The 23,647-nt window shown below is 55.5% G+C and overlaps 1 protein-coding gene across 4 annotated transcripts in view; it reads right to left on the bottom strand.

Moving 5' to 3' along the window:
• The window catches only part of EIF4G3 (eukaryotic translation initiation factor 4 gamma 3), a 134,919-nt gene that overhangs the window by 14,179 nt on the left and 97,093 nt on the right, over positions 1–23,647 (bottom strand). For 2 of the 4 annotated variants that reach the window (XM_069741980.1, XM_069741977.1), the window contains 8 exons: positions 15,927–16,109; positions 15,742–15,856; positions 15,559–15,665; positions 15,358–15,480; positions 10,322–10,412; positions 6,327–7,049; positions 1,293–1,381; positions 935–1,130 (listed from right to left, as the gene is read on the bottom strand). In XM_069741980.1, the coding sequence (XP_069598081.1) occupies positions 935–1,130; positions 1,293–1,381; positions 6,327–7,049; positions 10,322–10,412; positions 15,358–15,480; positions 15,559–15,665; positions 15,742–15,856; positions 15,927–16,109 (1,627 nt within the window). Of the gene's footprint in view, positions 1–934; positions 1,131–1,292; positions 1,382–6,326; positions 7,050–10,321; positions 10,413–15,357; positions 15,481–15,558; positions 15,666–15,741; positions 15,857–15,926; positions 16,110–23,647 lie in introns of those variants that run through there. The other 2 variants (XM_069741979.1, XM_069741978.1) reach the window with 1 other exon arrangement.

Raw genomic sequence — 23,647 nt, 5'->3', positions numbered from 1 at the left:
TCCCACAGATAGATAATGTCAGGCTGTAATTGACATCTCTCTTCAAAGAGCTAGGAGGTGTCAAATGTTTCTGATTCCCAGCAGGACCCTCTGGTGAGATTGGAGACAGAAGTGTGCTTGTCTCAGGAAAATACATATTAACACCTGGGTGAGACCTGCAGCCTAAACCTATACATATTTCACTACAACTGAGCTCACTATTGTGCTGGTGCAGTCACTGTGTACATACATTACATTACTGATCCTGAGTTACCTCCTGTATTATACTCCAGAGCTGCACTCACTATTCTGCTGGTGCAGTCACTGTGTACATACATTACATTACTGATCCTGAGTTACATCCTGTATTATACTCCAGAGCTGCACTCACTATTCTGCTTGTGCAGTCACTGTGTACATACATTACATTACTGATCCTGAGTTACATCCTGTATTATACTCCAGAGCTGCACTCACTATTCTGCTGGTGCAGTCACTGTGTACATACATTACATTACTGATCCTGAGTTACATCCTGTATTATACTCCAGAGCTGCACTCACTATTCTGCTGGTGCAGTCACTGTGTACATACATTACATTACTGATCCTGAGTTACCTCCTGTATTATTCCCCAGAGCTGCACTCACTATTCTGCTAGTGCAGTCACTGTGTACATACATTACATTACTGATCCTGAGATACATCCTGTATTATACCCCAGAGCTGCACTCACTATTCTGCTGGTGCAGTCACTGTGTACATACATTACATTACTGATCCTGAGTTACCTCCTGTATTATACTCCAGAGATGCACTCACTATTCTGCTGGTGCAGTCACTGTGTACATACATTACATTACTGATCCTGAGTTACCTCCTGTATTATACTCCAGAGCTGCACTCACTATTCTGGATGCCCGTGTGGTGTGTGGCATGCTATGTAAGCACACTACCTGACTTATAGGGGTATGTCTCCTCTGGAGTGGCGGGCTCCATTCCTTCCCCTTCGGAGACTATGTCCTCGCAGTTCCGCAGAGGTTCTGGGTCGCCGTTCTCCTCCGGCGGTCCATCAGTCAGATCCAGCTGTTTGGCCTCTGCACCCTTTCCCTCTTCCTCTGCGCCCTTCTCCCCCGTGGCCTCGCTCTGCTCCTGAGAACAGACACTGTGATGTCAGACTCGCTAGTTGTGAAGCGCCGTTACCCCATCAGCGTTCTCCGGAGGCAGAACAGAAAGTCTCTTGGCCTAGGCATGTGCTCGAGAGGAGCGTAGCACTCCATCCACAACTACCACCCCCACCGTACAGGAGCTCACCTCAGCCTCTGCTGGCTCGGCCTCCTCAGCCTCTGGACTCTCGTTTTTTGGCGTCTGCCACATCTTTGGTGAAGCTGCGACTGTGAGGGCTGGAAGATCACAATGAGAGCGTCAGACGGGCCTCAGACTGGGGCTAAATCACCGGCATGTCTATCATGGGATCACGCGAGGCAGGGGGGAGCCGCGATCCGGCCACGCGAGGCAGGGGGGAGCCGCGATCCAGCCACGCGAGGCAGGGGGGAGCCGCGATCCGGCCACGCGAGGCAGGGGGGAGCCGCGATCCGGCCACGCGAGGCAGGGGGGAGCCGCGATCCGGCCACGCGAGGCCGGGATACCCCTCTGACAAGCGGTCCTGAATGTCTACTTCTCACAGCTGGAGGCTTGTGACCATGTGTCAGTGCACACTGCCTGTTCTCATCGCTTGCTACAAGGTTTCTCCACAGTGGATACATTGTATCAAGCCTTCACCAGATGTCTATTCACTGACAGAAAACAGAGGTTGTGAAATCACACAATTACAAAGTGTATTAGGACGGTTTCACACTAGTATTTCTGTGCGCAGCGTCGGCCTGCGTACTTCTTTCCTTAAGATCCGCATGCGTCTTACGTACCTGTATTTAACACTGTGTACGCCGGTGTACGCAGGGACAGGAACAGGTTGCTTTTGGCGGGCACGACGCACGGGGACGCATCTGCATACAGCACGTGTCCCGGCGTACACAATGTTAAATATTGGTAAGCAAGACGCATGCGCATCTTAAGGAAAGAAGAACACAGGCCCACGCTGCAGACAGACGCTAGTGTGAAACCGGCCTTAGAAAAGCAACCGCATCACAGGCAGAAAGTACGGGACGAGCACACGACCCTCCAAAACATCTCATCATGAGCGGCTCTATATCATCTGATTACCTGCCCCCCAGATAAGACTCCAAGGGGCCACCTGCACAGCAGGATCTTACAGAGACCCCCACATCATGAAGAGGTCCATCCTGTGTATCCTGGAGCACGGCAGGCGTCACAGTCAGGGGAGCGTCAGCCCCCAGGAGACAAGAGGGGGAGCGTCAGCCCCCAGGAGACAAGAGGAGGAGCGTCAGCCCCCAGGAGACAAGAGGAGGAGCGTCAGCCCCCAGGAGACAAGAGGGGGAGCGTCAGCCCCCAGGAAACAAGAGGAGGAGCGTCAGCCTCCAGGAGACAAGAGGAGGAGCGTCAGCCTCCAGGAGACAAGAGGAGGAGCGTCAGCCTCCAGGAGACAAGAGGGGGAGCGTCAGCCTCCAGGAGACAAGAGAGGGAGCGTCAGCCCCCAGGAGACAAGAGGGGGAGCGTCAGCCCCCAGGAGACAAGAGGGGGAGCGTCAGCCTCCAGGAGACAAGAGGAGGAGCGTCAGCCTCCAGGAGACAAGAGGAGGAGCGTCAGCCTCCAGGAGACAAGAGGGGGAGCGTCAGCCTCCAGGAGACAAGAGAGGGAGCGTCAGCCCCCAGGAGACAAGAGGGGGAGCGTCAGCCCCCAGGAGACAAGAGGGGGAGCGTCAGCCTCCAGGAGACAAGAGGAGGAGCGTCAGCCTCCAGGAGACAAGAGGGGGAGCGTCAGCCCCCAGGAGACAAGAGGGGGAGCGTCAGCCTCCAGGAGACAAGAGGGGGAGCGTCAGCCCCCAGGAGACAAGAGGGGGAGCGTCAGCCCCCAGGAGACAAGAGGAGGAGCGTCAGCCCCCAGGAGACAAGAGGAGGAGCGTCAGCCTCCAGGAGACAAGAGGAGGAGCGTCAGCCTCCAGGAGACAAGAGGAGGAGCGTCAGCCTCCAGGAGACAAGAGGGGGAGCACTGCCCCCAGGAGACAAGAGGGGGAGCGTCAGCCCCCAGGAGACAAGAGGAGGAGCGTCAGCCCCCAGGAGACAAGAGGAGGAGCGTCAGCCTCCAGGAGACAAGAGGGGGAGCGTCAGCCCCCAGGAGACAAGAGGAGGAGCGTCAGCCCCCAGGAGACAAGAGGGGGAGCGTCAGCCCCCAGGAGACAAGAGGGGGAGCGTCAGCCTCCAGGAGACAAGAGGGGGAGCGTCAGCCCCCAGGAGACAAGAGGGGGAGCGTCAGCCTCCAGGAGACAAGAGGGGGAGCGTCAGCCCCCAGGAGACAAGAGGGGGAGCGTCAGCCCCCAGGAGACAAGAGGAGGAGCGTCAGCCCCCAGGAGACAAGAGGAGGAGCGTCAGCCTCCAGGAGACAAGAGGAGGAGCGTCAGCCTCCAGGAGACAAGAGGGGGAGCGTCAGCCTCCAGGAGACAAGAGAGGGAGCGTCAGCCCCCAGGAGACAAGAGGGGGAGCGTCAGCCCCCAGGAGACAAGAGGAGGAGCGTCAGCCCCCAGGAGACAAGAGGAGGAGCGTCAGCCTCCAGGAGACAAGAGGAGGAGCGTCAGCCTCCAGGAGACAAGAGGAGGAGCGTCAGCCTCCAGGAGACAAGAGGGGGAGCACTGCCCCCAGGAGACAAGAGGAGGAGCGTCAGCCCCCAGGAGACAAGAGGAGGAGCGTCAGCCCCCAGGAGACAAGAGGAGGAGCGTCAGCCTCCAGGAGACAAGAGGAGGAGCGTCAGCCTCCAGGAGACAAGAGGAGGAGCGTCAGCCTCCAGGAGACAAGAGGGGGAGCGTCAGCCTCCAGGAGACAAGAGGAGGAGCGTCAGCCTCCAGGAGACAAGAGGAGGAGCGTCAGCCCCCAGGAGACAAGAGGAGGAGCGTCAGCCCCCAGGAGACAAGAGGAGGAGCGTCAGCCTCCAGGAGACAAGAGGAGGAGCGTCAGCCTCCAGGAGACAAGAGGGGGAGCACTGCCCCCAGGAGACAAGAGGGGGAGCGTCAGCCCCCAGGAGACAAGAGGAGGAGCGTCAGCCTCCAGGAGACAAGAGGGGGAGCATCAGCCCCCAGGAGACAAGAGGGGGAGCGTCAGCCCCCAGGAGACAAGAGGGGGAGCGTCAGCCCCCAGGAGACAAGAGGAGGAGCGTCAGCCCCCAGGAGACAAGAGGAGGAGCGTCAGCCTCCAGGAGACAAGAGGGGGAGCGTCAGCCCCCAGGAGACAAGAGGAGGAGCGTCAGCCCCCAGGAGACAAGAGGAGGAGCGTCAGCCTCCAGGAGACAAGAGGGGGAGCGTCAGCCCCCAGGAGACAAGAGGGGGAGCGTCAGCCCCCAGGAGACAAGAGGGGGAGCGTCAGCCCCCAGGAGACAAGAGGGGGAGCGTCAGCCCCCAGGAGACAAGAGGGGGAGCGTCAGCCTCCAGGAGACAAGAGGGGGAGCGTCAGCCTCCAGGAGACAAGAGGGGGAGCGTCAGCCCCCAGGAGACAAGAGGGGGAGCGTCAGCCCCCAGGAGACAAGAGGGGGAGCGTCAGCCCCCAGGAGACAAGAGGGGGAGCACTGCACCCAGGAGACAAGAGAGGGAGCGTCAGCCCCCAGGAGACAAGAGGGGGAGCGTCAGCCCCCAGGAGACAAGAGGGGGAGCGTCAGCCCCCAGGAGACAAGAGGAGGAGCGTCAGCCCCCAGGAGACAAGAGGGGGAGCGTCAGCCCCCAGGAGACAAGAGGGGGAGCACTGCACCCAGGAGACAAGAGAGGGAGCGTCAGCCTCCAGGAGACAAGCGGAGAAGCACTGAACCCAGGAGACAAGCGGAGAAGCACTGAACCCAGGAGACAAGTGGAGAAGCACTGAACCCAGGAGACAAGTGGAGAAGCACTGAACCCAGGAGACAAGCGGAGAAGCACTGAACCCAGGAGACAAGTGGAGAAGCACTGAACCCAGGAGACAAGCGGAGAAGCACTGAACCCAGGAGACAAGCGGAGAAGCACTGAACCCAGGAGACAAGTGGAGAAGCACTGAACCCAGGAGACAAGCGGAGAAGCACTGAACCCAGGAGACAAGTGGAGGAGCACTGAATCCAGGAGACAAGCGGGGCAGCACTGGGTAGAGCCTGAGCTCGGCGCCGCCTCGCGCTATGGGCAGATCTCTGGGCGCCATCCGCAGAGCGCAGGATCCGCTCTCCCCCAGAGCTGCAATCTCAGAGAGCACACGGGTAAGTGATGACACTGAGAATGTCTCATCGAGGTCGAGTCGCCCCGAGTCACCATCAGACGCTGAACCATCTTCATGTCGCGGCAGTCCAGACTACAACCCCCAGCAGGTAGTCTCAGGACAACATGCCCCATCACCATAGAGTCAATAGGAGAACCATCTATTGATCTTTATCTTACTCCTGTAAAGGTACCGTTACACTAAACGATTTACCAACGATCACGACCAGCGATACGACCTGATACGACCCGAAGTCCCTGGGTAACCAGGGTAAAGATTGGGTTACTAAGTGCAGGGCCGCGCTTAGTAACCCGATGTTTACCTTGGTTACAATTGTAAATGTTAAAAAAACAAACATTCTGGTGTCTGTCACGTCCCCCGGCGTCACCTTCCCTGCACTGTGTCAGCGCCGGCCGTAAAGCACAGCACAGCAGTGACGTCACCGCTGTGCTCTGCTTTACGGCCGGCGCTCACAGTCAGTGTGGGAAGCTGACGGCGGGGGACGTGACAGACACCAGAATGTAAGTATGTAGTGGGTTTGTTTTTTTTTACTTTTACGATGGTAACCAGGGTAAATATCGGGTTACTAAGCGCGGCCCTGCACTTAGTAACCTGATATTTACCCTGGTTACAGGTGAACACATCGCTGGATCAGCGTCACACACGCCGATCCAGCGATGTCAGCGGGAGATCCAGCGACGAAATAAAGTTCTGGACTTCTAGCTCCGACCAACGATGGCACAGCAGGATCCTGATCGCTGCTGCGTATCAAACACAACGAGATCGCTAGCCAGGACGCTGCAACGTCACGGATCGCTATCGTTATCGTTCAAAAGTTGCTCAGTGTGAAGGTACCTTTACTTCCAAAGCTGCAATCACAATTCTGCTCTGCATCGTCCTACCTCCCGGACTGTTTGGTGTACGCAGCACGCTGCAGAGCAATGCGCCCGGAGCTGCGCTCCATAATACGGGGAGGCGACGAGTACAGCTCCGGGCGGCCGCTCACCTTCCACAGGACTCCTCCTGGAGCTGAAGCTGAGAAGTGTGACGCTGGTTTCCAGCTCAGAGTCGTCCTCCACCAGTCCAATGTCTGCAGAGTCTGTGGCCCCGTCCACAAGGGCCGTCCGGGGGCCCTCCTGCCCCTCCATGTGCTCGGGGCCCGCGGCTGGCAGAACGGCAGCGGGGGGGGAGGTTTTAGTGGTGCACTGAGCAGCGGCAATGAGCGGGGGAGGGGGCGAGTCTGACTGTAGTGATGACACAGGCACGTTTGGAGAGGTGCATTCTATGCTCAGGTCTGTGGGGGGCGCCAGCTCGGGGGCATCTGTTCCTTCCTCGCCCACAGAGTTGTCAGTTGTCAGAAGTCCATAGCTTATGCCGTTCATTTCCAGAGCAGTCGCCGGGGGGTCAGCAGCTGCGGGAAGCGCCCGCGGATCCTTGCATAGATCCTCCTCATCATCGGAGACAGCGGCGGCTTCACCAAGAAGGGCAGACTCCAGCGACGCAACATCACCGTCCTCCAGGAGGCCGGGAAAAGCTGGGGCCACTGCGGGGGCCACCACCACCGGGGCAGGTAATGGGCCCGACGTCTGCAGGGGCTCTGGCCTGGAGTCTGACGGTACGGGGTCTGGCATCGCCTCCAGCACTGCACAACTGCCATGGTCGGTGGGCTTCAGGCGGAGGAGGGCAGGAGGAGAAGCTTTCAGGGTGGGCTCCGGTATGGGATTCTCTTCTACAGAAAACACAAGAGTCAAAAGTTATCAACTGGGGACTGACAATATGGAGACAAAACTACAGCTCCAGCCGGGCGTCCCATCACCAAACATCACTGTCTGCATACAAAGCCTGACTGATCCTGTACTATGCTCCAGAGCTGCACTCACTATTCTGCTGGTGCAGTCACTGTCTACATTACATTACTGATCCTGAGTTACATCCTGTATTATACTCCAGAGCTGCACTCACTATTCTGCTGGTGCAGTCACTGTATACATTACATTACTGATCCTGAGTTACATCCTGTATTATACTCCAGAGCTGCACTCACTATTCTGCTGGTGCAGTCACTGTGTACATACATTACATTACTGATCCTGAGTTACATCCTGTATTATACCCCAGAGCTGCACTCACTATTCTGCTGGCGCAGTCACTGTCTACATACAAAACCTTACTGATCCTGAGTTACCTCCTGTATTATACTCCAGAGCTGCACTCACTATTCTGCTGGTGCAGTCACTGTATACATTACATTACTGATCCTGAGTTACATCCTGTATTATACTCCAGAGCTGCACTCACTATTCTGCTGGTGCAGTCACTGTCTACATACAAAACCTTACTGATCCTGAGTTACATCCTGTATTATACTCCAGAGCTGCACTCACTATTCTGCTGGTGCAGTCACTGTGTACATACATTACATTACTGATCCTGAGTTACCTCCTGTATTATACCTCAGAGCTGCACTCACTATTCTGCTGGTGCAGTCACTGTGTACATACATTACATTACTGATCCTGAGTTACCTCCTGTATTATACTCCAGAGCTGCACTCACTATTCTGCTGGTGCAGTCACTGTGTACATACATTACTGATCCTGAGTTACATCCTGTATTATACTCCAGAGCTGCACTCACTATTCTGCTGGTGCAGTCACTGTATACATTACATTACTGATCCTGAGTTACATCCTGTATTATACTCCAGAGCTGCACTCACTATTCTGCTGGTGCAGTCACTGTGTACATACATTACATTACTGATCCTGAGTTACCTCCTGTATTATACCTCAGAGCTGCACTCACTATTCTGCTGGTGCAGTCACTGTGTACATACATTACATTACTGATCCTGAGTTACCTTCTGTATTATACTCCAGAGCTTCACTCACTATTCTGCTGGTGCAGTCACTGTGTACATACATTACATTACTGATCCTGAGTTACATCCTGTATTATACCCCAGAGCTGCACTCACTATTCTGCTGGAGCAGTCACTGTGTACATACATTACTGATCCTGAGTTACATCCTGTATTATACTCCAGAGCTGCACTCACTATTCTGCTGGTGCAGTCACTGTGTACATACATTACTGATCCTGAGTTACATCCTGTATTATACCCCAGAGCTGCACTCACTATTCTGCTGGTGCAGTCACTGTGTACATACATTACATTACTGATCCTGAGTTACATCCTGTATTATACTCCAGAGCTGCACTCACTATTCTGCTGGTGCAGTCACTGTGTACATACATTACATGACTGACCCTGAGTTACATCCTGTATTATACTCCAGAGCTGCACTCACTATTCTGCTGGTGCAGTCACTGTGTACATACATTACTGATCCTGAGTTACATCCTGTATTATACTCCAGAGCTGCACTCACTATTCTGCTGGTGCAGTCACTGTGTACATACATTACTGATCCTGAGTTACATCCTGTATTATACCCCAGAGCTGCACTCACTATTCTGCTGGTGCAGTCACTGTGTACATACATTACATTACTGATCCTGAGTTACATCCTGTATTATACTCCAGAGCTGCACTCACTATTCTGCTGGTGCAGTCACTGTGTACATACATTACTGATCCTGAGTTACATCCTGTATTATACTCCAGAGCTGCACTCACTATTCTGCTGGTGCAGTCACTGTGTACATACATTACATTACTGATCCTGAGTTACATCCTGTATTATACTCCAGAGCTGCACTCACTATTCTGCTGGTGCAGTCACTGTGTACATACATTACATGACTGATCCTGAGTTACATCCTGTATTATACCCCAGAGCTGCACTCACTATTCTGCTGGTGCAGTCACTGTGTACATACATTACATTACTGATCCTGAATTACATCCTGTATTATACTCCAGAGCTGCACTCACTATTCTGCTGGTGCAGTCACTGTGCACATTACATTACTGATCCTGAGTTACATCCTGTATTATACTCCAGAGCTGCACTCAATATTCTGCTGGAGCAGTCACTGTGTACATACATTACATTACTGATCCTGAGTTACATCCTGTATTATACCCCAGAGCTGCACTCACTATTCTGCTGGTGCAGTCACTGTGTACATACATTACATTACTGATCCTGAGTTACCTCCTGTATTATACTCCAGAGCTGCACTCACTATTCTGCTGGTGCAGTCACTGTGTACATACATTACATTACTGATCCTGAGTTACATCCTGTATTATACGCCAGAGCTGCACTCACTATTCTGCTGGTGCAGTCACTGTGTGCATACATTACTGATCCTGAGTTACCTCCTGTATTATACGCCAGAGCTGCACTCACTATTCTGCTGGTGCAGTCACTGTGTACATACATTACATTACTGATCCTGAGTTACCTCCTGTATTATACGCCAGAGCTGCACTCACTATTCTGCTGGTGCAGTCACTGTGTACATACATTACATTACTGATCCTGAGTTACCCCCTGTATTATACCCCAGAGCTGCACTCACTATTCTGCTGGTGCAGTCACTGTGTACATACATTACATTACTGATCCTGAGTTACATCCTGTATTATACTCCAGAGCTGCACTCACTATTCTGCTGGTGCAGTCACTGTGTACATACATTACATTACTGATCCTCAGTTACATCCTGTATTATACTCCAGAGCTGCACTCACTATTCTGCTGGTGCAGTCACTGTGTACATACATTACATTACTGATCCTGAGTTACCTCCTGTATTATACTCCAGAGCTGCACTCACTATTCTGCTGGTGCAGTCACTGTGTACATACATTACATTACTGATCCTGAGTTACCTCCTGTATTATACTCCAGAGCTGCACTCACTATTCTGCTGATCCTGAGTTACCTCCTGTATTATACCCCAGAGCTGCACTCACTATTCTGCTGTGTACATACTTTAGTGATCCTGAGTTAGCCACCGTCTGTCCTGTGTTAGATCCTCCTGGCATTACACATTAGGTGCATGTTATGAAGGTCGGGGGGATCCTACCTGCTTTGTGCTCCCGGGCGGCAGTGAGATGGGGGCTCTCCACAGTCCCATACACCACTGGACTGTGCTCAGGAGCCGGGTTGTGAAGCTGCTGGGATTTGAAGTACAAAAGAGGGTGATAATGAGCGCGTGAACAAAAAAACTAGCAAAACGGGGAGAAACAGTGAGCCAGATAGCACAACGGAAAAACCCAATTATGAAAAGGGTCAGAAGGTGACAGCAGATCATGGAGGACGGGATGCAGCAGAGTAGACGGAACGGGGCAGAGTAGACGGAACGGGGCAGAGTAGACGGAACGGGGGCAGAGGAGACGGAACGGGGGCAGAGGAGACGGAACGGGGGCAGAGGAGACGGAACGGGGGCAGAGGAGACGGAACGGGGGCAGAGGAGACGGAACGGGGGCAGAGGAGACGGAACGGGGCAGAGTAGACGGAGGGAAGATGGGACGGGGAGAGAAGATGGAGGGAGGACAGGACGGGAAGAAAAGACGGAACGGGGCAGAGTAGATGGAACGGGGGCAGAGTAGACGGAACGGGGGCAGAGGAGACGGAACGGGGCAGAGGAGACGGAACGGGGCAGAGGAGACGGAACGGGGCAGAGGAGACGGAGCGGGGCAGAGGAGACGGAGCGGGGCAGAGTAGACGGAGCGGGGCAGAGTAGACGGAGCGGGGCAGAGTAGACGGAGCGGGGGCAGAGTAGACGGAGCGGGGGCAGAGTAGACGGAGCGGGGGCAGAGTAGACGGAGCGGGGGCAGAGTAGACGGAACGGGGGCAGAGGAGACGGAACGGGGGCAGAGGAGACGGAACGGGGGCAGAGGAGACGGAACGGGGGCAGAGGAGACGGAACGGGGCAGAGGAGACGGAACGGGGCAGAGGAGACGGAACGGGGCAGAGGAGACGGAACGGGGCAGAGGAGACGGAACGGGGCAGAGGAGACGGAGCGGGGCAGAGTAGACGGAGCGGGGCAGAGTAGACGGAGCGGGGCAGAGTAGACGGAGCGGGGGCAGAGGAGACGGAAAGGGGCAGAGGAGACGGAACGGGGCAGAGGAGACGGAGCGGGGCAGAGTAGACGGAACGGGGGCAGAGTAGACGGAGCGGGGCAGAGTAGACGGAGCGGGGCAGAGTAGACGGAGCGGGGCAGAGTAGACGGAGCGGGGGCAGAGTAGACGGAGCGGGGGCAGAGTAGACGGAGCGGGGGCAGAGTAGACGGAACGGGGGCAGAGGAGACGGAACGGGGGCAGAGGAGACGGAACGGGGGCAGAGGAGACGGAACAGGGCAGAGGAGACGGAACGGGGCAGAGGAGACGGAACGGGGCAGAGGAGACGGAACGGGGCAGAGGAGACGGAACGGGGCAGAGGAGACGGAGCGGGGCAGAGTAGACGGAGCGGGGCAGAGTAGACGGAGCGGGGCAGAGTAGACGGAGCGGGGGCAGAGTAGACGGAGCGGGGGCAGAGTAGACGGAGCGGGGGCAGAGTAGACGGAACGGGGGCAGAGTAGACGGAACGGGGGCAGAGGAGACCGAACGGGGGCAGAGGAGACCGAACGGGGGCAGAGGAGACGGAACGGGGGCAGAGGAGACGGAACGGGGGCAGAGGAGACGGAACGGGGGCAGAGGAGACGGAACGGGGGCAGAGGAGACGGAACGGGGGCAGAGGAGACGGAACGGGGGCAGAGGAGACGGAACGGGGCAGAGGAGACGGAACGGGGCAGAGGAGACGGAACGGGGCAGAAGAGACGGAACGGGGCAGAGGAGACGGAGCGGGGCAGAGTAGACGGAGCGGGGCAGAGTAGACGGAGCGGGGCAGAGTAGACGGAGCGGGGCAGAGTAGACGGAACGGGGCAGAGTAGACGGAACGGGGCAGAGTAGACGGAGGGAGGACAGGACGGGAAGAGAAGACAGAGGGAGGATGGGACGGAGAGAGAAGACAGAGGGAGGACGGGACGGAGAGAGAAGACGGAGGGAGGACGGGACGGAGAGAGAAGACGGAGGGAGGACGGGACGGAGAGAGAAGACGGAGGGAGGACGGGACGGAGAGAGAAGACGGAGGGAGGACGGGACGGAGAGAGAAGACGGAGGGAGGACGGGACGGAGAGAGAAGACGGAGGGAGGACGGGATGGGGAGAGAAGACGGAGGGAGGACGGGACAGAGAGAGAAGACGGAGGGAGGACGGGACGGAGAGCGAAGACGGAGGGAGGACGGGACGGAGAGAGAAGACGGAGGGAGGACGGGACGGAGAGAGAAGACAGAGGGAGGACGAGACGGAGAGAGAAGACGGAGGGAGGACGGGACGGAGAGAGAAGACGGAGGGAGGACGAGACGGAGAGAGAAGACGGAGGGAGGACGGGACGGAGAGAGAAGACGGGACGGAGAGAGAAGACGGAGGGAGGACGGGACGGAGAGCGAAGACGGAGGGAGGACGGGACGGAGAGAGAAGACGGAGGGAGGACGGGACGGAGAGAGAAGACGGAGGGAGGACGGGACGGAGAGAGAAGACAGAGGGAGGACGAGACGGAGGGAGGACGGGACGGAGAGAGAAGACAGAGGGAGGACGAGACGGGAAGAGAAGACAGAGGGAGGAGGGGATGGGGAGAGAAGATGGAGGGAGGACGGGACGGGGAGAGAAGATGGAGGGAGGAGGGGATGGGAAGAGGGTGAAGCAAAAACCAAGCACAAATCAGAAAGAAAAAAAGGTGTCAATTCAAGTAAATTTAAGGTGAGAAAAAAAGGAAACAGATAAAAAGAAGGAAAGAGAAAGACGTTACAATTAGAGGAGTCTGACAAAGACTTAAGAACATTGTGTGACACAAGAGCTGACACTATGATGAGACCGGACTGGTTCCCACAAGCTCTCCATCATTGACTATCTATCATGAACATCTACAACGTGACATGAACCCTGTGGATATTTCTGCCCTAAGCCCCACATCAGATCATCAGCCCTACTGCCATGCTCCAGGACCCCCACACACATCAGACGTGTGGCTGATCAGGACCCCCACACACATCAGACGTGTGGCTGATCAGGACCCCCACACACATCAGACGTGTGGCTGATCAGGACCCCCACACACATCAGACATGCGGCTGATCAGGACCCCACACACATCAGACATGCGGCTGATCAGGACCCCACACACATCAGACATGCGGCTGATCAGGACCCCCACACATATCAGACGTGTGGCTGATCAGGACCCCACACACATCAGACGTGTGGCTGATCAGGACCCCACACACATCAGACGTGTGGCTGATCAGGACCCCCACACACATCAGACGTGTGGCTGATCAGGACCCCCACACACATCAGACACGCGGCTGATCAGGACCCCCACACACATCAGACGTGTGGCTGATCAGGACCCCCACACACATCAGACGTGTGGCTGATCAGGACCCCCACACACATCAGACACGCGGCTGATCAGGACCCCACACACATCAGACATGCGGCTGATCAGGACCCCCACACACATCAGACGTGTGGCTGATCAGGACCCCACACACATCAGACGTGTGGCTGATCAGGACCCCACACACATCAGACGTGTGGCTGATCAGGACCCCCACACACATCAGACGTGTGGCTGATCAGGACCCCCACACACATCAGACGTGTGGCTGATCAGGACCCCCACACACATCAGACGTGTGGCTGATCAGGACCCCCACACACATCAGACACGCGGCTGATCAGGACCCCCACACACATCAGACGTGTGGCTGATCAGGACCCCCACACACATCAGACGTGTGGCTGATCAGGACCCCCACACACATCAGACACGCGGCTGATCAGGACCCCACACACATCAGACATGCGGCTGATCAGGACCCCCACACACATCAGACGTGTGGCTGATCAGGACCCCACACACATCAGACGTGTGGCTGATCAGGACCCCACACACATCAGACGTGTGGCTGATCAGGACCCCCACACACATCAGACGTGTGGCTGATCAGGACCCCCACACACATCAGACGTGTGGCTGATCAGGACCCCCACACACATCAGACATGCGGCTGATCAGGACCCCACACACATCAGACATGCGGCTGATCAGGACCCCCACACACATCAGACATGCGGCTGATCAGGACCCCCACACATATCAGACGTGTGGCTGATCAGGACCCCACACACATCAGACGTGTGGCTGATCAGGACCCCACACACATCAGACGTGTGGCTGATCAGGACCCCACACACATCAGACGTGTGGCTGATCAGGACCCCACACACATCAGACGTGTGGCTGATCAGGACCCCACACACATCAGACGTGTGGCTGATCAGGACCCCCACACACATCAGACACGCGGCTGATCAGGACCCCCACACACATCAGACACGCGGCTGATCAGGACCCCCACACACATCAGACGTGTGGCTGATCAGGACCCCCACACACATCAGACGTGTGGCTGATCAGGACCCCACACACATCAGACACGCGGCTGATCAGGACCCCCACACACATCAGACATGCGGCTGATCAGGACCCCACACACATCAGACGTGTGGCTGATTCTGATATGTACGCTCTTTGGATCCTGTCTATCCGTCCAGGTGTATGGCACCAGCTCCCACAATGCACTGCACTCTACATGGGCCAAGTCCACATATTGGGGCCACTGGTTAACAGAACCACAAGATGCAGCCCCCCGCAGCACTCGGCCTGCAGCCCCCCGCAGCACTCGGCCTGCAGCCCCCCGCAGCACTCGGCCTGCAGCCCCCCGCAGCACTCGGCCTGCAGCCTCCCTCCATGCTAAGCTGCCCGGTGCCCACCACAGTCGTGGCAGGGTGTTCTGCATACTGTTCTGGTGGAGTAACAAGGAGCTGCACTGAGGTCACAGATTCTGCAGAGCAATGCACATGCGCCACTAATATGGGGGACACGGGACCCCCTGCCTCCGTGATCAGTGCAGGTCCTGCAGACAGATGAGCCCGTACTCTTTCTTTGTAAGATACGTTGTCCCCATAACGTGTGCAGACATTGGTAAGCACGGCGTGGGTGGGGCGTCCCTTACCTGAGGTGGGGTGGGCGTGGAGCTGGGCCGCAGGATCGGCGGGGTGGGATTCCGACTTCCTCCCCCTGACATGATCTCCTCAGTGATGTCTTTGCCGCCCTGATTGGGGTCTCGGATTCGGATCTGGAAGTGAAGGAACATTCCTGGTGACCCACTGACCCCTGGCAGAAGCTCCACGGTCAGACACTTCCGGACACTCACCGTCTTCTTCTCCCTCTTGGTGGGCGGTGGCGGCTGCTGCGGCTGCTGGGTAGGCACTATGATCGGCGCAGACTGGTACACCGGCTGACTGGGGTAAAATGGGGCCCCTGGAACGTGACAGCAAAAGCTCAGCAAACCCAGCCTCACTTGTCCACACAGGGCGAGAGCCCATGGCGTCCTTACCGTACGGCGCTGGGAACTCCCCAGGTCCCGGGCCTGGATAAAACGGGTTTGGACCGGGGGGCTGCACAGGGTACTGCTGAGGGGGTCCCAAATACGGAGGAGTGCTGTGACGATACTGCAGAGACAGAGCAGAACATGATGTCCACTGCGGAGGGTGAGGAGGCACTGCTGAGCAGCGGCGGTACCTGGGGGATGCAGTACTGCGGACCCTGGGGCATCGCGTACGGCATGGGCAGATGATTCACCATCATGATGTGCTGGTTGGTCTGGTAGACGGCGGCAGCGGGGGTCTGTGCGCTCGTTCGGATGGAGGGGCTGCTGTTCTGTATGGTGGCACGTGGCGGCTGAATCTGTGGCCTCTGGAAAAACTGACACAGAAAAGAGAAAAACAGCTCAAACACGGGGCAAGAAGTGGAGGAGCGGGCAAGAAGTGAGCGAGAGCCAGCATGGAGGAGCAGGCAAGAAGTGAGCGAGAGCCAACATGGAGGAGCGGACAAGAAGTGAGCGAGAGCCAGCATGGAGGAGCAGACAAGAAGTGAGCGAGAGCCAGCATGGAGGAGCAGGCAAGAAGTGAGCGAGAGCCAGCATGGAGGAGCAGACAAGAAGTGAGCGAGAGCCAACATGGAGGAGCGGACAAGAAGTGAGCGAGAGCCAACATGGAGGAGCAGACAAGAAGTGAGCGAGAGCCAACATGGAGGAGCGGACAAGAAGTGAGCGAGAGCCAGCATGGAGGAGCAGACAAGAAGTGAGCGAGAGCCAGCATGGAGGAGCAGACAAGAAGTGAGCGAGAGCCAACATGGAGGAGCGGACAAGAAGTGAGCGAGAGCCAGCATGGAGGAGCAGACAAGAAGTGAGCGAGAGCCAACATGGAGGAGCGGACAAGAAGTGAGCGAGAGCCAGCATGGAGGAGCAGACAAGAAGTGAGCGAGAGCCAGCATGGAGGAGCAGGCAAGAAGTGAGCGAGAGCCAACATGGAGGAGCGGACAAGAAGTGAGCGAGAGCCAGCATGGAGGAGCAGACAAGAAGTGAGCGAGAGCCAGCATGGAGGAGCAGGCAAGAAGTGAGCGAGAGCCAACATGGAGGAGCGGACAAGAAGTGAGCGAGAGCCAGCATGGAGGAGCGGACAAGAAGTGAGCGAGAGCCAACATGGAGGAGCGGGCAAGAAGTGAGCGAGAGCCAACATGGAGGAGCGGACAAGAAGTGAGCGAGAGCCAGCATGGAGGAGCAGGCAAGAAGTGAGCGAGAGCCAACATGGAGGAGCGGACAAGAAGTGAGCGAGAGCCAACATGGAGGAGCGGACAAGAAGTGAGCGAGAGCCAGCATGGAGGAGCGGACAAGAAGTGAGCGAGAGCCAACATGGAGGAGCGGACAAGAAGTGAGCGAGAGCCAGCATGGAGGAGCGGGCAAGAAGTGAGCGAGAGCCAGCATGGAGGAGCGGACAAGAAGTGACCGAGAGCCAGCATGGAGGAGCGGGCAAGAAGTGAGCGAGAGCCAGCATGGAGGAGCGGACAAGAAGTGAGCGAGAGCCAACATGGAGGAGCGGACAAGAAGTGAGCGAGAGCCAGCATGGAGGAGCAGGCAAGAAGTGAGCGAGAGCCAGCATGGAGGAGCGGGCAAGAAGTGAGCGAGAGCCAGCATGGAGGAGCAGACAACAAGTGAGCGAGAGCCAGCATGGAGGAGCGGACAAGAAGTGAGCGAGAGCCAGCATGGAGGAGCGGAGAAGAAGTGAGCGAGAGCCAACATGGAGGAGCGAACAAGAAGTGAGCGAGAGCCAGCATGGAGGAGCGGGCAAGAAGTGAGCGAGAGCCAGCATGGAGGAGCAGACAAGAAGTGAGCGAGAGCCAGCATGGAGGAGCGGACAAGAAGTGAGCGAGAGCCAGCATGGAGGAGCGGGCAAGAAGTGAGCGAGAGCCAGCATGGAGGAGCAGACAAGAAGTGAGCGAGAGCCAGCATGGAGGAGCAGGCAAGAAGTGAGCGAGAGCCAACATGGAGAAGCGGACAAGAAGTGAGCGAGAGCCAGCATGGAGGAGCAGGCAAGAAGTGAGCGAGAGCCAGCATGGAGGAGCAGACAAGAAGTGAGCGAGAGCCAGCATGGAGGAGCGGACAAGAAGTGAGCGAGAGCCAGCATGGAGGAGCGGACAAGAAGTGAGCGAGAGCCAGCATGGAGGAGCGGACAAGAAGTGAGCGAGAGCCAGCATGGAGGAGCGGACAATAAGTGAGCGAGAGCCAACATGGAGGAGCGGACAAGAAGTGAGCGAGAGCCAGCATGGAGGAGCGGACAAGAAGTGAGCGAGAGCCAGCATGGAGGAGCGGGCAAGAAGTGAGCGAGAGCCAGCATGGGGAGCGGACAAGAAGTGAGCGAGAGCCAGCATGGAGGAGCGGGCAAGAAGTGAGCGAGAGCCAGCATGGAGGAGCGGGCAAGAAGTGAGCGAGAGCCAGCATGGAGGAGCGGACAAGAAGTGAGCGAGAGCCAACATGGAGGAGCGGACAAGAAGTGAGCGAGAGCCAGCATGGAGGAGCGGACAAGAAGTGAGCGAGAGCCAGCATGGAGGAGCGGGCAAGAAGTGAGCGAGAGCCAGCATGGGGAGCGGACAAGAAGTGAGCGAGAGCCAGCATGGAGGAGCGGGCAAGAAGTGAGCGAGAGCCAACATGGAGGAGCGGGCAAGAAGTGAGCGAGAGCCAGCATGGAGGAGCGGGCAAGAAGTGAGCGAGAGCCAACATGGAGGAGCAGACAAGAAGTGAGCGAGAGCCAGCATGGAGGAGCGGACAAGAAGTGAGCGAGAGCCAGCATGGAGGAGCGGACAAGAAGTGAGCGAGAGCCAGCATGGAGGAGCGGGCAAGAAGTGAGCGAGAGCCAGCATGGAGGAGCGGGCAAGAAGTGAGCGAGAGCCAACATGGAGGAGCAGACAAGAAGTGAGCGAGAGCCAGCATGGAGGAGCGGACAAGAAGTGAGCGAGAGCCAGCATGGAGGAGCGGACAAGAAGTGAGCGAGAGCCAGCATGGAGGAGCGGGCAAGAAGTGAGCGAGAGCCAACATGGAGGAGCGGGCAAGAAGTGAGCGAGAGCCAGCATGGAGGAGCGGAGAAGAAGTGAGCGAGAGCCAGCATGGAGGAGCGGGCAAGAAGTGAGCGAGAGCCAGCATGGAGGAGCGGGCAAGAAGACCGGAGGGTAATAATAAGGCCATAATCAGCTGCACACACAACCCACAGAGACCACCAGACCGGAGGAGACACCGCCGACACTGAGGAGCCACCACGGGAGTACTGCGAGCAGCAAGAGGTGAGTGATGGCGAGACCCCCGAGTACACGGCACCTCATACAGTGGGTGCAGAAAGTCTTCAGACCCCTTTAAATTTTTCACTGTTTCATTGTAGCCATTTGGTAAATTCAATAACGTTCATTTTTTCTCATTAATGTGCACTCTGCACCCCATCTTCACTGAAAAAGACAGAAATGTAGAACATTTTTGCAAATTTATTAAAAAAGAAAAGCTGAAATATCCCATGCTCATAAGTCTTCAGCCCCTTTGCTCAGTATTGAGTAGAAGCCCCTTTTGAGCTAGTACAGCCAGGAGTCTTCTTGGGAATGATGAGACAAGTTTTTCCCCCCTGGATTTGGGGATCCTCGGCCATTCTTCCTTGCAGATCCTCTCCAGTTCCGTCAGGTTGGATGGTGAACGTTGGTGGACGCCATTTTCAGGTCTCTCCAGAGATGCTCCATTGGGTTTAGGTCAGGGCTCTGGCCAGGCCGGTCAGGAATGGTCACAGAGTTGTTCTGAAGCCGCTCCTTTGTTATTTTAGCTGTGTGCTTAGGGTCATTGTCTTGTTGGAAGGTGAACCTTTGGCCAAGTCTGAGGCCCAGAGCACTCTGGAAGAGGTTTTCATCCAGGATATCTCTGTACTTGGCCGCATTCATGTTTCCTTCAATGGCAACCAGTCGTCCTGTCCCTGCAGCTGAAAAACACCCCATAGCATGATGCTGCCACCACCATGCTTCACTGTGGGGATTGTATTAGGCAGGTGATGAGCAGTGCCTGGTTTTCTCCACACATACCGCTTAGAAATATCACCAAAAAGGTCTATCTTCATCTCATCAGACCAGAGAATCTTATTTCTCATAGTCTGGGAGTCCTTCATGTGGTTTTTAGTAAACTCTATGGGGGCTTTCATATGTCTTGCACTGAGGAGAGGCTTCCATCGCGCCACTCTGCCATAAAGGCCCGACTGGTGGAGGCTGCAGTGATAGTTGACTTTGTGGAACTTTCTCCCATCTCCCTACTGCATCTCTGGGGCTCAGCCACAGTGATCTTGGGGATCTTCTTTACCTCTCACCAAGGCTCTTCTCCCACGATTGCTCAGTTTGGCTGGACGGCCAGGTCTAGGAAGACTTCTGGTGGTCCCAAACTTCTTCCATGTAAGGATTATGGAGGCCACTGTGCTCTTAGGAACCTTGAGTACTGTAGAAATTCTGTTGTAACCTTGGCCAGGTCTGTGCCTTGCCACAATTCTGTCTCTGAGCTCCTTGGTCGGTTCCTTTGGCCTCATGATCCTCCTTTGGTCTGACATGCACTGTGAGCTGTGAGGTCTTATATAGACAGGTGTGCGCCGCTCCAAATCAAGTCCTATCAGTGTAATTACACACAGCTGGACTCCAATGAAGGAGAAGAACCATCTCAAGGAGGATCACAAGGAAATGGACAGCATGGGACTTACATATGAGTGTCTGAGCAAAGGGGCTGAAGACTTATGACCATGGGATATTTCAGTTTTTCTTTTTTATTAAACTTGCAAAAATCTCTACATTTCTGTTTTTTTCAGTGAAGATGGGGGGCAGAGTGAACATTAATGAGAAAAATGAACTTTCCTGAATTTACCAAATGGCTGCAATCAAACAAAGTGAAAAATGTAAAGGGTTCTGAATACTTTCCGTACCCACTATGTATACAGGACTGAGAGTGAGAAAATGAGGGGCAACTGCCATAAAGGAAAATACCACACAGCAGCTGTCCGAGCAAGCGCTGCGCACGCAGAAACACACACACATCCAGAGCCAAACACACAGACACACAGATATGCACACACACAGATACACACACACCCAGAGCCGCACACACCTCCAGAGACACACACACACACCCCAGAACCCCACGCATGCACACACACACCCACATGCAGAGACACACACATCCAGAGCCATACACAGACACACCCCCCTCCAGAGCCCCACGCATGCACACACACACACCGACACACACATCCAGAGCCGCACACACCTCCAGAAACACACACCCAGAGCCGCACACACACATATCCAGAGCCGCACACACCTCCAGAGAGACACACCCAGAGCCGCACACACAGACACACCCCCCCAGAACCCAATGCATGCACACACACAGACACACACACATCCAGAGCCTCACACACCCAGAGCCGCACACACATACACACCCCCCTCCAGAGCCCCACGCATGCACACACACACCCATACAGAGACACACACACCCAGAGCCGCACACACCTCCAGAGACACACACACACACCCCAGAACCCCACGCATGCACACACACACCCACATACAGAGACACACACATCCAGAGCCACACACAGACACACCCCCCTCCAGAGCCCCACGCATGCACACACACACACCGACACACACATCCAGAGCCGCACACACCTCCAGAAACACACACCCAGAGCCGCACACACACATATCCAGAGCCGCACACACCTCCAGAGAGACACACACACACCCAGAGCCGCACACACATACACACCCAGTGCCACACACACAGACACACCCCCCCAGAGCCCAATGCATGCACACACACAGACACACACACATCCAGAGCCTCACACACCCAGAGCCGCACACACATACACACCCAGAGCCGCACACACACACCCAGAGCCACCCACACAGAGCCACCCACACACCCCCACGCATGCACACACACCCGGAGACACACACACACACATCTAGAGCCGCACACACCCAGAACCGCACACACATACACACCCAGAGCCACCCACACACCCCCAGAGCCCCACGCATGCACACACACCCACACAGAGACACACACACACATCCAGAGCAGCACACACCTCCAGAGACACACACACACCCAGAGCCGCACACACATGCACACCCAGAGCCGCACACACATACACACCCAGTGCCACACACACATGCAGAGCCACACACAGACACACTCACCCACCCAGAGCCGCACACACACACACATACATAATCCTGAGCCACACACACAGACACACACACACACCCACCCAGAGCCGCACACACACACTGTCACGATATTATGAATATGCCATATTTGAGTACATACCAAAAAGGTCCATGGCTTTTCAGACGCATGCCTATGGGTGACGACAGCCCCCTTCGCCTGAGGAAGAAACTGCTTTTCTCCTTCAGCCTCTGCCTGCCTGTGTAATCTTAAACCCCTCATTTCCCCCCTCCCAGCGGAATGTTTATGGCTTGGTGCTGCGAAAACCAGACTCTGTATAAAACTCCTCACTCCCCCCTCCCACCTGATACTGGCCAAAACTGGTACAGCAAGCATGGGACTCTTGTTCTTTTAAGGTTATGTATATTGGCACCGATCCAGGCTAGAGATATAAAAGATATAAGGATTATATATTATGGATGTCCAACGATAGATCTATAGCTCACGGAAATCGCTAGGAGCTAAACCCAACGATTGCAAGGAGTGAGTTTCTCTGTAAGCGGGTCATGTATCTGCACCATGTTTACACTTAAAATATTCCCCCCAACGTGGTGCACATCCTGATCATGGTGACGTTCGAATACGAGGTTCATACAGCGAGCTATGTATAAAAATGGTCGGTCACAGCTCTAAGAAAGGGGAGGATTCAGCCCCTGAGTGAGGTCACCACCGAGGGAGTGCTTTGGTTTTAGACTGGGAAATAAGTGAGTGAAGCAGCAGTCTTCACGTGTCTTTTGTCCGGCGTCTAGCTGCTATACAGATGTGTGATGCATCTTGATGTGTCCCCCTGAGCACATGGGCAGCCAGGAGATGAAATGATCTGAACGAAATGTAAGTGTTCTTTCAACTTTAATCCCATTTTATTTGTAATTGTACTGTACATACGATACTTGTCTACTTTATAATATCTTTTTATACAACTGTAAACACTGACTACCTTTTTTGGAGTAAAATATAAAATTATTAGCTTGTCTCTCCCTGCTCTATAATGTACGGTCACGTCCTCTGAAGTGAATTACGCTACTAATCTGGGTTGGCTCCGGACCCGTTAATAATTAAATCGGAGTGGGTGGCACCTGAATTTGTTCCCGCCTGAGTGGGAGTAGTTTTATCGCCCTCGCTGCAGTGTGCCCATTAGCCAGTACAAAGTAAGGCAGCCTTTCTGGCGACTAATTATCCTAGGTGCAGTACCCGGTCTGACCTGAGGTTAAGGGGGCGCCAGAGAACTGCAAGGTCCAAACCGGAACTGGGAAGTGGGATATAGACAAATCCCCTTCAGAAAGAACCAGGGGCAACCAAACAACCCTGGTTCATGACAAATGGTGGTGGGGATGATAAAGGCATCCTCCCCGTGAACCATGATACACACACATCCAGAGCCGCACACACACACACTGTTGCGAGATAGGGGGACGTCTCCAGGGGAGTAGAACAATAAGAACATAGACTGCAACGGGGTCTCCATTTGAGGTCCTGCACAACATATGCTGAGCCGTCCATTGTGCTGGCTGTTTGAAGTGCTGCAGCTCTGGTGTGAGAAGAGGAGAAGAAAAGACACGATGGAGGCGATAATGATGGTGTTGTATGGAGGCGGTGTACAGAGGCGCTCTATGGAGGTGCCATATGGAGGCGCTCTATGGAGGTGTCATATGGAGGCGCT

Source organism: Ranitomeya imitator, chromosome 10 (genome assembly GCF_032444005.1).
Source record: "Ranitomeya imitator isolate aRanImi1 chromosome 10, aRanImi1.pri, whole genome shotgun sequence".
NCBI classification, from domain to species: Eukaryota; Metazoa; Chordata; class Amphibia; order Anura; family Dendrobatidae; genus Ranitomeya; species Ranitomeya imitator.
Note: the sequence above shows the minus strand (reverse complement) of the source record. Positions and strands in the feature narration are given on the sequence as shown.